Source organism: Apium graveolens, chromosome 1, assembly GCF_009905375.1.
Source record: "Apium graveolens cultivar Ventura chromosome 1, ASM990537v1, whole genome shotgun sequence".
In the NCBI taxonomy this organism is placed as follows: domain Eukaryota; kingdom Viridiplantae; phylum Streptophyta; class Magnoliopsida; order Apiales; family Apiaceae; genus Apium; species Apium graveolens.
This window is the reverse complement of record NC_133647.1, coordinates 87,485,322-87,501,612: the sequence shown is the minus strand read 5'-3', so window position 1 is coordinate 87,501,612 and position 16,291 is coordinate 87,485,322. Positions and strand designations below refer to the sequence as shown.

At 34.6% G+C, this 16,291-nt stretch overlaps 3 protein-coding genes across 3 annotated transcripts; all 3 read left to right on the top strand.

Annotated features, from left to right (window-relative positions):
* The first annotated feature begins 274 nt into the window (after positions 1-274).
* On the top strand, positions 275-2,280 carry LOC141720194 (putative pectinesterase/pectinesterase inhibitor 20). The gene is made up of 2 exons (XM_074522545.1): positions 275-1,203; positions 1,399-2,280. The coding sequence occupies exons 1-2, from the start codon at positions 306-308 to the stop codon at positions 2,076-2,078; spliced, it is 1,578 nt and encodes a 525-aa protein (XP_074378646.1). The 5' UTR covers positions 275-305; the 3' UTR covers positions 2,079-2,280.
* A 295-nt stretch (positions 2,281-2,575) lies between these two features.
* Positions 2,576-4,913, top strand: LOC141720190 (pectinesterase-like). Its single transcript, XM_074522542.1, has 2 exons — positions 2,576-3,665; positions 3,760-4,913. The coding sequence occupies exons 1-2, from the start codon at positions 2,597-2,599 to the stop codon at positions 4,578-4,580; spliced, it is 1,890 nt and encodes a 629-aa protein (XP_074378643.1). The 5' UTR covers positions 2,576-2,596; the 3' UTR covers positions 4,581-4,913.
* An 8,153-nt stretch (positions 4,914-13,066) lies between these two features.
* On the top strand, positions 13,067-16,075 carry LOC141720184 (pectinesterase/pectinesterase inhibitor-like). Its single transcript, XM_074522537.1, has 2 exons — positions 13,067-14,164; positions 14,286-16,075. The coding sequence occupies exons 1-2, from the start codon at positions 13,174-13,176 to the stop codon at positions 15,569-15,571; spliced, it is 2,277 nt and encodes a 758-aa protein (XP_074378638.1). The 5' UTR covers positions 13,067-13,173; the 3' UTR covers positions 15,572-16,075.
* Positions 16,076-16,291: the final 216 nt, after the last annotated feature.

The window sequence follows — 16,291 nt, the reverse complement described above, 5'->3', positions numbered from 1 at the left end:
ATGATTTAGGATCGAACATATTTAAAAAAATGTCCAATGATGGTGTATAGGTTGGTAGATGAACATTCTTTCCTCCTAATATACCAATGTTACGAATTTGTGAGAGGAAACAGCGCACCCATGTCTGTCATATCTTAAGCAGCAGAAGTTGGTGCCATGAATTATCATGCAAGTTTGACAAAAGACTAATCTACTACTTGCCTATATTTTAATTCCAACAAGTGGCTATATAAGCAGTCAAAATGCTAAGGCTAATCACAAACTATCTAGCTACCAGTTTATACTTAAGACTGGAGCTCTTTATCATGGAAATAAAGCATTGCTCAGTTTCCCTACTTTCTGTATTTCTCGTACTCTGTTTATTCACTAACTCCACAACAGCTTCTGTAGAAACCACATGCAACAACACTCCTTTTCCTAAATTTTGTAAACCCATCATACCTGAATCTGACAACATACACGATCATGGCAGATTCTCTCTTCAGCGTTCTATTTCCTTGACTAGTAATTTTCTTTCATTAGTCGATCGTTATCTTCAGTCTCGAGACACATTGCCTCACAACACAGTTCTTGCTCTTGAAAATTGCCAACTTCTAGCCAAGTTAAACTTGGATTTCTTTTCTAAAACTCTTGAGACTATCCGTCTTTCGGATTCTATTCAAGATCTTAAGGCATTTGATATGCAAACTTTGCTTAGTGCAGCGCTAACCAACCAACAGACTTGCTTTGCAGAGCTTGACGCCCTTACATCAACTTCAATTCCTAAAGATGAACTTTTAGCTCCACTGTCCAATGGGAGTAAGCTATATAGCGTGTCACTTGCTATTTTTAAACATGGTTGGGTTAATAATACAAGAAGAGGATGGAAAAAACCTGACGTTGTGGTTCCTCAAGATGATGGAAAATTGAGGCTTTATCCAGGTGGAAATGCTGTGAATGTGACGCAGAAGGTTGTAGTTGATCCTAGTGGAAATGGGAATTTTACGACAATCAATGATGCAGTTGCAGCAGCTCCAGACAACACAGATGGTAGCAATGGGTATTTCTTGATTAATATTGTGGCTGGTGTTTACGAAGAGTATGTTAATATACCCGTAAACAAGAAATATTTAATGATGATCGGAGCAGGGATTAATCAGACCATTATTACTGGGAATCGTAGTGTCTCAGATGGGTTGTCCACGTTCAATACCGGAACATTCAGTAAGTTATATTAATTAGCGCTATTTGCTTAAGTTTCATTAAAGTACAAATTGAACTTTTTTAGTCCTATCTAATAAAATACATGCATCTATTTGTACACTTGCAATCGACCGCCCTGGCCGGTTCTAAGAGGCGGATTTGTTTAAGTTTTGTGCCGAAAAGCTAATAATAAGTTTGTCATTACTAAATTTGCAGTTGTGGTTGGAGAAGGATTCGTTGGAGTAAACATGACAATCAGGAACACAGCAGGAGCTAAAAACTTTCAAGCTGTGGCACTTAGAAGTGGTGCTGACTTATCGGCCTTTTATCGTTGTAGTTTTGAAGGATATCAAGATACCTTATACGCCCATTCTTTAAGACAATTCTACAGAGAATGTGACATCTATGGTACTATAGATTTCATACTCGGGAATGCTGCAGTTGTTGTTCAAAATTGCAACATTTATCCTCGTCTTCCAATTCAAGGTCAGTTTGATCCTATAACAGCTCAAGGTAGAACAGATATCAACCAAAACACCGGAACTTCAATACAAAATTGTACAATTACACCAGCAGAAGATTTGGCCACAACAAAAACATATCTAGGTAGGCCGTGGAAGGAGTACTCACGAGTGGTTGTTATGGAGTCCTTTTTGGATAGTTTGATTGATCCGGCTGGCTGGAGCATTTGGGACGGGGATTTTGCACTCAACACGTTGTACTACGGTGAATATAACAATAGAGGAGCTGGATCAGATACGAGTAACAGAGTTACATGGCCTGGTTACCATGTGATTAATGCGACTGATGCAGGAAACTTTACAGTTTCCAACTTCTTAGGAGGAGATATCTGGCTGCCAAAAACCGGAGTTCCATACAATGGCGGATTACTGTAGAATAAATTCGATGTCCCTGCATTTTATCAAATATAAACGCATTATTCTGTTGTCGAATTTGTTCGATTGTATGTTTTGAAATTATTTGTCAATCATATGTTGAGAGGCACATATGTTGGCAATGTGGCGATACATATGGTGATCATTTCATTTGTATTTTTTATAATTTGTTTGCAATATTTGAAGAATTTATCCAGCTTTACGATAGAAAGTCCAGTAGTGAGTTAACATTCATCAATGAGACAGAATGTGGATGTGAAATTAAGGCAATATATAAGTTTCCTTCTGACTATTTATGGACTATTTACACATGTATGTATTACATAATATAATATGGTTTGCATATAGTTCTGCTATCTTCTCGCACTGTTGAGGCCTAAATTAACAACAACTTAAAAAAGAGGAGTGCACGGTCAAGCCGTTAGTATTTTAGGCACACTTGAAACGTTGAATGCATAAATTTATTAAAAGAGAAAAAAAGAAGATGAAGAGAAAAAACTGTGATTTGAATTGAAAACATGGAGAAGAAACGCAAGAGATTTAGCTTAATAAGATTCACTTCTGCAGTGTCGGTTTGCATGGTAGTGTTAATGGTGAGCATAGGCGCTATTGGTAACCAAAGGAAAAATACTTCTAACACTAAGAAACAGATAACATTGTCCAAAAAGGATCTTCAAGACATTTGCCGTGCAGTTGATTTTACAGATACTTGCAATCAAAACCTCCCCTTTAAGCTCTTCAATAATAATGAACATAGTCCCAAAGCTTTTTTGAAGTTGGGATTCGAGTCAGCAATGAATAACTTGAGAGGCGCTACACAGACAGTAATATCCCTCCAAATGGACAACGGTGATCAGTATACAAAAAATGCGCTCACGGCTTGCAGCAGTCTAGCGGATAAGGCTATTAACGACCTCCAGAGATCTCTGCAACATTTCCTTGATCATGACATTGATGCTTTGTCTGATATTCTTGATGATCTCTTAACTTGGGTGAGCGGTTCCTTGACATTGCAACAAACTTGTTTAGATGGCTTTTTACATGCAAATGGAGTATCGGGTGGGCCAATTCGCGAGCGCATGAGGATGGCCTTGTCCAAAGGAATGGAGTTTACTATCAATGCCCTTGGAACAACGTCTCAACTTGCTGGAAAATTCAACGACGGATCCGCGGGAGGGCCCACGGGCCCGTCGAATGGTGGGTCCATGAGCCCGTCAAACGATGATTCCAAAACCATCGCTCCTAGTCGTCGTCTAAAATCATTGGAAAGATTCCCAGAAGGGTTAGATTCTAACAGAAGGGCTCTGCTAGCAGGTGGTCCTCCTGTGAATGTTAAGCCAGATGTAATTGTTGCACAAGATGGTTCGGGCAAGTACAAGACAATTAATGAAGCTTTGAAGGATATTCCTCTAAATGGTGACAAACTATTTGTGCTATACATTAAGGCAGGGGTATACAATGAAAAAGTTACCTTCAACATAGCAATGACGCATTTGATGGTCATAGGTGATGGTCCAACCAAGACTAAAATAACTGGAGCTCAGAACGTCCAAGATGGAACAACCACCTTCCTTAGTTCAACAGTTGGTATATCTCACATACTTACCAGAATCTTCCTTTAATCTTATATTAAATGTTACCTAGCTAATTAGGATATACTGAATGCCCTTGATCAATGCAGCTGTTGAAGGGGATTTCTTCATCGCAAAGGACATCGGATTTGAGAACACCGCTGGCAGTGCAAAAGGCCAAGCTGTGGCACTCAGAGTCACAGCTGATAAGGTCATCTTCTCTAATTGCCAAATAGATGGATACCAAGACTCTCTCTACGCACACACATATCGCCAATTCTACCGAGATTGTACTATTACTGGCACCATAGACTTTATTTTCGGTGACGCAGCAGCTGTTTTCCAAAACTGCAATTTTCTAGTTAGGCGTCCTGGAATAGGTCAGACAGGCGTTATCATGGCACAAAGCAGGATAAATGTACGTCAGCCAACGGGAATTGTGTTACAAAACTGCACTATTGTTGAAGACGCATCGCTGCGTCCAACCAAAGCTACCACCGAAGTATACCTTGGAAGACCATGGGCAGAAAATTCTAGAACAGTCATAATGGAATCTTTTATTGGCGACCTAATTCGACCAGAAGGATATACCCTATGGAACGGGACATTTGGTATAGACACTGCATTTTATTCAGAATTTAACAATAGAGGCCCCGGTGCAGCCAAAGATAAACGTGTACAATGGAAATCAATCAAGGAACTTACTGCTGATGAAATTCAACGTTACACTCCAAAAGCTTTTATTCAAGGAGATACTTGGGTGCCACCTACTAAAATTGCTTATGCACCTGGTCTCATGTTTCCCGCTGTCCCCAAGAATAAACCATCAGGCCCAGGAGTCCCGGCTGGAGGAAACGATGATATACCTTTCCAGAATAATAAAAATTGTTATAATACTCAAGCTAAATTTCAAGGCAATACATGTGTTTGAGGTTCATCTACATCTCATGCAGATGATCATCCTGCATCGACTGCTTGTTCAACTGAATCAAATGCACATTTTTCCTTGAATGCAGTCATGGATCTTCCTAGGAATTTTCTTCTGTTTGCCTTTTTCCTTAACTCTGTTTTCTTAGTGTTCTTATAAGCTAATTTCAGTAAATAGTTCAAACCCTCTGTATAGGGCTGTAATTCGGACAGCTCGAGCTCGAACTTGTTATGGAGGCTCTGTAAGTAGATTAGTATACCGGTGCTATGCACAGTTACAATAAAAATGATGTGCTTTATATATTCTATAATAAATGTCAATTTTATTTCAATTGGACATGATAAATTATGCCCAAAACTTGGAGAATGTTAAAAAAAATTGTAGAAAAAGTAATTTTGACGAAATGTGGTTCGATCATGTTGAGAGTCACAGCATGCAACTTAAATCGAGGATATTATTTAAATTTTCCCAAGTACTAGATGTAAATAGGTCGGAAATTCAACCTGAACAGAGGAGATTATGAAGAAGACTGTGTGTTTGGTACTGTTTTTGAATCATAATCGATGGCTTTCAGTTGAGAAACTTTGATCTTGATTGCACACTCTAGTTTAGCAATGCTATTCTTGAAGAGACTCTTTATTCACCGTTATTTCTCACTCAGAAACCCCATGATCAATCTTCTGAAGTGTGTCATATATTAGATAGCTATATTCAGGCCCGGTCATGATGGTAGTTTAGAGGGGTAATGGCCCCAGGCCCATAGTTAGAAGGGGCCCATAAATTTCAAGTTATGTAATTATAGTTGTAAATAAAATTCACATATATAATATTAAAATCGATAGATGAAAAAAATTAAAAAAATGATAAAAAAAATTAAACTGAGAGATAAGAAAATTGATAAATAGAAAAAAGAAAAATTGATATATAAGAAATATATTAAAGAGTAATTCAATCCATTACACACCGAGTTGTAATAAGTATTTGACTCATTTTACTCTGCTCAACTTTTCCCTTCTCTGTTTTTCTCATCAATCAAAATCATCTTTATCCCTAATTCCCAAAAGAAAATAAACTATATAACCATTAATTCTCTTAGAGTCTCAATATTTTCTTACCCATGATAACTGTTTTTTTTCAATTTAAATAGACATAAGTCGCAATTTAAATTATCTATACATTGAACTGAAAGTATTATAATTTACTTTTCAATATAAACTAATGTCAGCCACTGAAAATATTGAGTTTGTTATTTCTGGAGATTGCTATCCAAATACTTTAATAACTTATAGAATATTTTTAACAATTTCAACGACCGTGGTATCAGCGGAAAGAAAATTTTCCAAATTAAAGTTGATAAAAATCTATTGAAGTCCTCAATATCACAAGAACATTTTATTAGTCTTGCAATTTTATTAACCGAAAAGGAACTTCTGAATTAAATTATGAATTATAAATTATTTTAACAATTTTTTTTGTAATATCTATTAATAAAAATTTAACCGCTTTAAATTATTGTCATATTTTTTTAGGGGGGCCCAATTTATTATTTCGCTTAGGGCCCCAAAAAATTAAAATATTAAGCACGGGAAGAGATTTCTGGCCATCTTGTATATCTGTAGGTATCCTTTTTCGCAGTAACAAGTATGAAAGAATATGTCGTGACTATCCTCTATCAGGGAACCGATCGGAGCCTTATCCACTATAATTTTGTTTGATTTTTTGCTGTCTGAGATTTTGATGTTTGATTGTACAGAAATCCAGTTTGGATATTATCAGAATTATAGCTTAAATCCGTACGATGTTCCCATTTATATTTTAAAAAATTATTTATCTCGTAATATTATAATTTTAAAATATTTATATAAATATATAATAATTATAAATTTGTAATAAAAATTATAGGATAACCTGTGGTTATAGTTGAGTAGGATAAATATACTATATTAGGGATGTCAAATTAATCTCATCCAACGGATATCCGATCCGAAACCCGAAATTTTGGATATACCGAACCCGAAGTTTTGGATTTAGATTTGGATTTGGATTTGGATTTGGATTTGGATTTCAACTATACTGAACCGATACCCGATCCAAAATCCGAAATCCACTCCGAATCCAATCCAAACTCGAAACCCGATTAAAACTCGACACATGTATTATAGATTATATGTAATACATATACTTTACATATTGTTATTGTATTATTTGAGTAATTGTAGATTATTATTAAGATTGTCGATACTTATTTAGTGAATTATGACTTTTTATTTCAAAATTAGCTTTTATTATGTAAGATGTACTTTATATGTATTTATAAAAAAAAAACTAATTTATGATGAAATACTAAATATTATGTTATCAACATATGTTAGATATGACTCACAATGTCATCCCGCAATATAATCTGTTTAACTACTTATTAACTAATATATTTTAATTTTAGCTATCATATAGATATAATTAGTAGTGTTTGTATGTATTGTTAGAAAATTTCTGTTAGAATAATATAAGATCCTGAAAATGGTCATTCTCTAACATGTATACATAATACCAAATTTAACTACATTATTCGTAATTTTGTATACCCGAAAAATACCCGACGGATTTGAATTTGGATAACCCGAAAATATTTGGATTTGGATTTGGATTTTACAATCTCGATCTGAACCCGACCCGTTGTCATCCCTATAGTATATATGATATGATTGTAGTTTAGTAGGATAAGAAGAATATGTGTGTAGTAGATTAAAAATTTAGTAGTTTAATGAATATATAACACTATTTATTTATTTTTTTAATAACCAAAATTGGAGGATAGCCGTTGAACCAAATTATACCTCATTCCGGTTATTATAGTATAGTACATATACTACCTTAAATTCCATGCGATGCACGGGTTCTCGTTAATACTTTAAATTTTTATTTATCCTGTCATATTATAATTTTAAAATATTTATATAAATTATATATTAATAATAAATTTATAAAAAAATAATAGGATAACATGATAGTTTAGTATGATAAATATATTATATCTAGTAATTTAATAATTTAGTAGTTTAACGGATATATAACGCTATTTATTTCTTGTTTTAATAATAGGATAAGTTGTGATTGTAATTTAGTAAGATAATGTAACACCCTCCAAATTCGGGGTATAGATCTGGGGTATTACTATCACTAACTATCTTACCGAACTTGTACAATAATAATATAAACATATATTTACCCCTTATTACTACTACTCAGGATCTTTTAAGGTTAAGGTGTGAAAACAAGAACAACTTACCAACTTTATTACAATATCTCAAATAACCTGTCTTACAAACCTTATATATTACAAACCAATTATCTATATAAATTTTAAACTAAACTTCTTTTATTCAAACCACAACTACAACTTATCCTGTTACACCTGCTCTGGCATCTCAAAACTCTCTTCTGAAATTGGAATAAACACTCTTAGTGCCAGAGGGTCCCGCTTCTTGACTACTCGGGTTCGGATGAGTTTCATTTTCAACTTAACTGAAAAACAAGGTGAACAAGAATAATATGGGTGAGCCAAAATTGCTCAACAAGCCTGCAACATTTATATATATATATATTATGTAAAGAGAGAAAGTTAAATGAACCGGTAATCTGTTGGTTTGAACATTCATCTGTTTCTGTAATGAATAGTGAAAGCCACTATCGGCGAGTACCAAATGAATTAGACTAGACACAAAAACCAACATATGTACTATAACATGCTAATCAGTCAGGATATAGCGCGGATCTATACCCAACTGCATAGACCCACTAACATATAGGGTACCCAGGCATTATGGCCTAATAATCAAGGGTTCGGTTCATACCCGGCCCGCATCGTAACCATCCAATCCATAGCTTCGCATCCGGAACAATCGGTATGCTTTCGATATATCCCAACATCGGAATATATCAGAGTATATGTATATGTGTGTATGTGATTATTGGAATATGAATAGAGGATTCAATGAATTAGGAGAAATCAGGAATCGAAATGAAAAAGGAATAAAGGAATAACAATTGTGTATCAGTGTTTGTGAACAAGAGTTATCAAGGTATAGTTGTCATGGAAAGTTGAAAACAATTCACTATTCTGAACTTAGAATAGGGGAAAAACTTGTCTGGTATATGCTTCGCTTCGAGTAGTTCACAACTCTCTATCTCCAGCTTGATTCGTCTTGCTGGTGCCGAATCTATCAAGAAAAGATACTTGTTTAGTTACCTTAAATCGTACGCGTATCTCAGACTGATACCATACAACCTTTATCGTCTACCCATACGATTTTATCCGACTCGTATATATAATTATTCAACAAATAGAGTTCAAGTAATCACGTAAATCACATAGCACAAAAGGCACATAATTAATTTAGGCTTATAATTATTTTAGAATCGAAATCGGATCTATATCCGCATTAATAATCAACTTCTGGCTCATTTCCTAATTTTCTGTGATTTATTGGACTAGTATTTATCAATAATAGGGTCTGTAAACGAATAAGTATCATAAGCCGACTCGCTCTCGAAAGAAATTATGATTTATAACTATTTTTAATGGAATCAGGTCATTTTTCCGAGTCTAAGGGTCTTCGTTTTGATTAAATCGGATAAACAATTTAATTATTACGTAATAAACAAGAATTAATCAATTATTAAACAATTATAATAATTATTCATGTTAGTCCCTAACAATGCAACAAGTATTATAGAAGGAGGGGTTGAATGGAATTCTTGAAATTTTTCACAAAGATATAAAATGTTCTATCTTAATAATATATAAATGTTTGAATTGATTGGCAAACTGCGTAATAATAACTTGGAATGAATCAATACACAAGTAATTAAAAACATAAGTCTTTAAAAACTTTCTGGTGGATTTGAATGTATCCACCAGAGATATATATTATATCAAGAGAACTCTGTGTAGCAATTAGCTCACAGCTGCTTACAAATTTTAACAACTAAGAATGCAGAGAAATGCTAGGAATACAGCTTACAAATGTTTCTCTCTTGGTTTCTTAGTTAGTTGTTCTATTTGCTACTTCTTGGTTTATATAACACCAAGATTACAAAGTAATAAGATAGGATAATAAAACAAAAACTATCAAGTCTAATACTATACTACTTCATTACTCTTTTCCAGCATCTTTGAATATCTTCATAATAGCATTAAAATGGCAATGCTTCTTTGTTCTCTAAAACTCAGTTAAATAGGCTTCCACATTCCATTTGCATACACTCGACGCATGTGACTGTGTTGTCACTGTCAATAGATGTTTGAATTCTTTATCCGTCGGGTTCATGATCATCCGTCGGGTTGCCTTGTTGATCATCCGTCGAGTGGCATTATTGTTTATCCGTCGGGTAGCTTTTTAGCACTTGACTTCATTTCATTTATGCAGAATTACAAGACATCATATATGTACAATTAATCGACCTATTCTGCATATTTAGTTAAAGTCAACATGACTTGAGTACTACTACAGAATCTAAACAATGTGTATGCAGAAATGTGCTACAGACTTATTGTTACAAAAGCTACTCACTCGATGGATAATAAATCATCATCCGTCAGGATTATATTGAGTCATCCGTCGGGATTGCAATCCTTATCCGTCGAGTGCTACATTTTTCACTTAGTAAAATCTACTAAGGTGTTTTGTTAATGAAATCATCAAGTTCACAACATATTCACAACAATTCACAATTAATTAAACCCTAATTATATTTTAAATAATTATCTGGGAATTATCATATTTAAAAATATTTTTTCCCTAATTTTTGGAATTAAATAGGATTTATTACAAATTATTCAGTTAAATTGATTAATTATGGATAATTAATCAATACAAATAAATAGTACGTAATTTGGAAATAAGTAAACAAATAAATGGAATGCAACTTGAATTTACTATGAGTTATTCACTTAAACCGGTCGATTATCAAACAACTAATCAGTCTAAATAATTAATACTCAAATAATAAATAAATAAATAAATAAATAAATAAATTTTTGAATTTCTAAATTAAGAAAATAATTTTGAAAATTATTTACAAAATAATTCAGAATTTTAATTAAATTATTAATTTGATTTTCTAATTAACAAAAATTTGATTTTCTGATTTTATAAAATAAAATTAAATTACAAAAAATCAAAAACACATTCCAGAAAACAAATTAGGGGTTTCTTGGATCAAACCCGGGTCAATTTCCGGGATGGAACCGGGTCGAACCCGGGTTACGAAGAACACCACCGTCACCACCAGAATTCGGCAACGGTGGGCGTTCGCCGGCGAGCAAAACATGGTCAAATCATGTGGTTTTGGTCCCGTTCTTCATCCTTTCCAGTCCACAACAACACAACAACAACGTCGCCTCCTTCCTCCATCGATTTTAAAGCCAGAATCACGACAAACACAGCGGCGGCGGTTCTCCGGCGAGCTCAAAACAGAGACGAAATCGATTGAACCCGGTGCCATTCGATTGGAAATTTAACGATCTAAACGCTCATAACAACCAAATCATCTAACAATCAACGAATTAAAGAACCCGAAATCGAACCGAAATCACAAATTCAAAATCGACTAATCTACAGATAATATTGATAACAGAAATGAAAACTAGATTCAACAAGCTTCACAACGAGTACTTACATGATCAATTTGGTGTACAGAATCACGATCAAATTGATGTTTGATTCCAAGAACTCCAAAACCTAATTTCAGAGAATTGGGGGTTTTCTTGAATTTTCTGATTTTTTTCTGATTATTTAATAATTAATTAATGATAAATCAGGTATTTATATTAGTACAAATAATACCCCTAAATAAAATTAAGGCCCTAATTATACATCTAATAAAATTATTTGGCCCCAATTTTAATAATTTTTGGGTATTAATTTTTGAATTTTTAAATATCCAATAAATACATAATATATGCCAAAAATTTCCAAAAATTGTGAATAATACAAAAATGCCAAGAAAAATGATATTTGATAATTTCATGATCCTATAAAAATAAAAATATGTTTTTTGTGGGGTTTTTAATACCCGAAGGAGCCCGGAAAAGTTGTTTTTCGCGAAACGAGAAAATTTGTAAAAGTCTAAATGTTTAGAATATCGATATGGTATATGCCATACTTGGAAAAATAGGGCCAATGATTTTGTATGAAATATCAGCTATTAAAATACTGTTTGGGACGTACAACTTTTGATATAAAAATATTTAACTAATAGTAAAACACTCGGTAATTATCCAGAACACATTTTGACCGAAACAGAATACACGTAGCACATAACTGCAGGGACGGAAGTATGAAAGGGCTAGCCTGGGCTTCATCCCAGGATGATTTAAAAATACAGTACTTATATATTTGCTAACTTTTGACAGCCCTATTATGTATTAAAGCCCATTTCCCAAGTAAATATTGGACACCAAAAGAACACTCAGCTATAAACATGAACATAAACCCTGACTAAAATTATTTTGAATTTTATGATAACATATATAGAAAGATAATTTGTTAAAAAAAATTAACATAAAATCGATGATCTATGAATTTGCTGACATGGATGATAGGAAAACTTCGCTAAAGACTCGTCAAACCCACCCCGTTTTGAATTTCTGGTTCCGTCCCTGCATAACAGCTAGGGTTTTATGGCTCAACACACTTAATAGCATAATAAAACACATAAATCATCTTTATTAAGATATTATACAAGCATAATTTCTCGGTCGTTACAGATAAGTACACTATATGTGTAGTAGTTCAATAATTTAATAGTTTAGCGAATATATAACACTATTTATTTATTTTTTAATATAATCAAAATTATGTTCAACCAAATTATAACTCATCCCGATTATTATATCTATACTATACTATTATAAGCAGAACACCCTCTATTTGGTAGTTGGTCGGTACAGTTGTTTGGTAGTTACTCGGTACAGTTGTCTGGTACGACAAATTACAACCGTCAGATCTAAAGTCAGAAAAATGAGAACCATTGGATACAATAATAAAATATTATTATATTAATATTTAAACTGCTCTCATAGATTCAGGGTTCGAACCCCGTCAACAGTTTATTATATTTAAACTTTTATATTATTTACTTAAACAATATATTATATTATATTATTTATTTTCAGTCAAGTTTCAAATTATTATAAAACATTTATTGTTATAATTTATTATATTCTTCGATTTATTTTTCAACTATTAAAAATTATATTATAAAATATATTATTAAAAACTATCGAATGTTAAAAACAAACCGTGGATCGCACGGTTATAGGCTAGTATACTATAAAGTATAGATATATGTATGATTGTGCATGGTGAGTTTACAGAGGTGCTATCTTCGCGCACAATCTTTTTTCTAGAGCCACATAGTGTGGAGGCTTTATAAAACAACAAATTGAAGTAGGAGAGTACGGTCAACCTTCATTTCAGGCACACTTCAAAGCTTTTCTTTCTTCACATTAAACCAGAAAGAACAAAATATCAGGAAAAAAGTGAAAAATAGGTTATCAGATTCATTGAAATCCTTAAAAAGATATAAAAACATGGAGAAAACACACAAAAGATATGCTATAATAGGCCTCTCTTCTGTAGTGTTGGTGGCTATAGTGCTGGTGGTGACCATGGGCATTACTGGCAACCAAAAGAAAGTCGGTAGAAATGACAAACACATTACATTATCTCAAAAAAAACTTCTAGATATTTGTCATACAGTTGATTTTAAAGATGCTTGTGCTGCTAACCTTCCGTTTAAGATCTTAAGAAAAGATCATGATCCCAGAGAGTTGTTGCGTACGGGTTTTGAGGTAGCAATGACACACATAAGAATTGCATCTAAGAGAGCATTATCCCTTGGATTACTTCATAGAGAACCTCTTATAAAAGGTGCTCTGTCAGGATGCAGCGAGCTGACGGACATGGCGATAAGTGACCTCCAAAGATCTATCGACAAGTTCATCAATCATGAAATTGGAACCTTGGCTAGAATTCTTAATGATCTCTTATTTTGGGTAAGCGGTGCAATGACATACCAAGAAACTTGTTTAGATGGATTTGTACATACACATGGATTGGTTGGCCAGCATATGAGATTGGCTTTGAAAACTGGCATGGAGTTAACTACCAATGCCCTTGCCATGATGACTCACATTGCCACACGATTCGAATCATCAATAGGATTGACAACTACCATTCATAATCGTCGTCTAAAGTCAATGGCAAGATTTCCAGAATGGTTAGATTCTAACAAAAGGAGGCTTCTTGAAGATAATCAGGGAAATGTCAAGGCAGACCTTGTGGTCGCACAAGATGGATCAGGAAAATATAGGACAATAAATGAAGCTTTATGGGACATTCCTAAACATAGTGACAAAACGTTTGTACTATACATCAAGGAAGGTGTGTATAAGGAACAAGTTCAATTCAATTCAAGCATGACGCATGTGATGGTTGTAGGTGACGGTCCAAGCAAGACAAGGATAAGTGGAAGTTTAAACTTCATCGATGGAACAACAACCTACCACACCGCAACTGTAGGTAAGCATGTTATATTTACTTGTTAACAACTCTCCTACAGCTTATAACCTGATACAGTATTAGGAGGTTAATTTTATGCCCTCTAGCCTAATTATATACTACATGCAAATGATTGTTGCAGCGGTTAGCGGAGATTATTTCATTGCCAAGGACATTGGCTTTGAGAACACTGCAGGTCCCCAAAAACACCAGGCAGTGGCACTCAGGGTTGGAGCTGATAGGTCAATATTCTACAATTGCCAAATGGATGGGTACCAAGATACTCTTTACACACACACTTATCGCCAATTTTACAGAGATTGTGTTATTTCAGGCACAGTAGACTTTGTTTTCGGTGACGCAGCTGCTATTTTCCAGAACTGTACATTTCTAGTCCGAAAGCCTATGGATAATCAACAATGCATTGTCACAGCACAAGGCAGGAAAAATGTACGTCAGCCAACAGGAATTGTCTTTCAAAACTGCACCATTAGGGAAGACTCCTCACTCCAACCTGTGAAGAACAAATTCGCGTCTTACCTCGGAAGACCATGGAAAGAATATTCCAGAACAGTCATCATGGAATCTTTTATAGGTGATGTAATTCGACCAGAAGGATTTCTCCCCTGGAATGGTACATTTGCTTTAGACACACTCTTCTATACCGAATTTAACAATAGAGGACCGGGTTCAAACAAAGATAAACGTGTGAAATGGCCGGGAATTGCAGAGCTCTCTCCTGATCGGATACAACATTTTACTGCTACAAAATTCATTGAGGGAGATTCTTGGGTGTCATCTTCCAAAGTTCCTTATGCATCTGGCCTTATGTTTGAACCCCCTCAGCAAACTGCATCTACCCCACTTTTAGATGGAGAAAATGCAGATTCATCTTACATGAACATTCGAGATTCTTACAATGCTAATGCTAACTTCACATCAAGTCCTCCTCCTCAAACTCCAACCGATACTTCTCCACCTGCACCTGTGTCTCTTGATCAGGGATCATCAACATCTCCCAAAAAAGATAATTCTGCTTCTCCTGCTGCAGATGCACCCCCAGTTCGTTCAACTGATATGGGCTCAAATTTTGATTCTCCAGCTCCACCGACGGATCCTTCAACTAAAATCAGTTCAAATATGGATTCTCCTGCTGCCCCGACGGATCCTTCAACTGAAATCGGTTCAAGTTTTGATTCTCCTGCTGCACCGACGGTTCCTTTAACTGCAATCGGTTCAAATTTTGATTCTCCTGCCACACCGAAGGTTCCTTCAACTGAAATAGGTTCAGATTTTGGTTCGCCTGCTAAACCGACAGTTCCCTCAACTGAAAAAGACTCAAATTTAGCTAATCCTACTACACCGACAGGTCCTTCAAAAGGATTAGATCCAGATTTTCCCTTCAGCACAGTTATACATATCCCTTAGAATTTCGCGCCTTCTACCTCTTTATGAACTCCAATTTTGTAAGGTAATTATGCAGAAATAATCCTGTAAATAGTAAACGTAGTAGCATTCAGGTAACTTTTGGAGAACAAATGTTAGTTTAAATTTAGAAGACAGTGGAAAGATATATGTAGGATCCTCCCTCTATCGGCGACGCTCGATTTTTAATTTTAAGATAGTTACAAGATATCAGCAAGTCAGAGTCGCTTCATTCAAACATGCAAGGTCGTAGTTGACAGGATCTTTGCCAGTGTGGCCTATAACGAGTCTTATGAATAGGCTGCAGGATCGGACTCGCAAATTTGTGGACTAGACGGGAAGGGCAAAACCTACATTAATCATTTAGTCATGTACTCTGCTTACCAGAAGATGTGTTACAGATACTAGTTATCCTACTCTGTACACAAAGGCAGCCAAGTTGGCCAGCTCATCACAGATTAGTTTCTATTTTTGTTATTAAGAGAACGTATCTTGTTGAGCTCTCTCCTCTGCGAACTATTATTCTTGGAGTAACGTTAGGTGTACATAATTGTGTACAAAAAATTTGTACATAATGAAATGACAATTGATGTGAGATATTTTAAGTGGACTTGTTGATGTGAATACATAGTCCTATTCCAATTAAAACTCACCACATGTCATTATGTATAAAATTTTGTACACAATTATGTACATCAAGCATTTTCCTTATTCTTGTCAGTG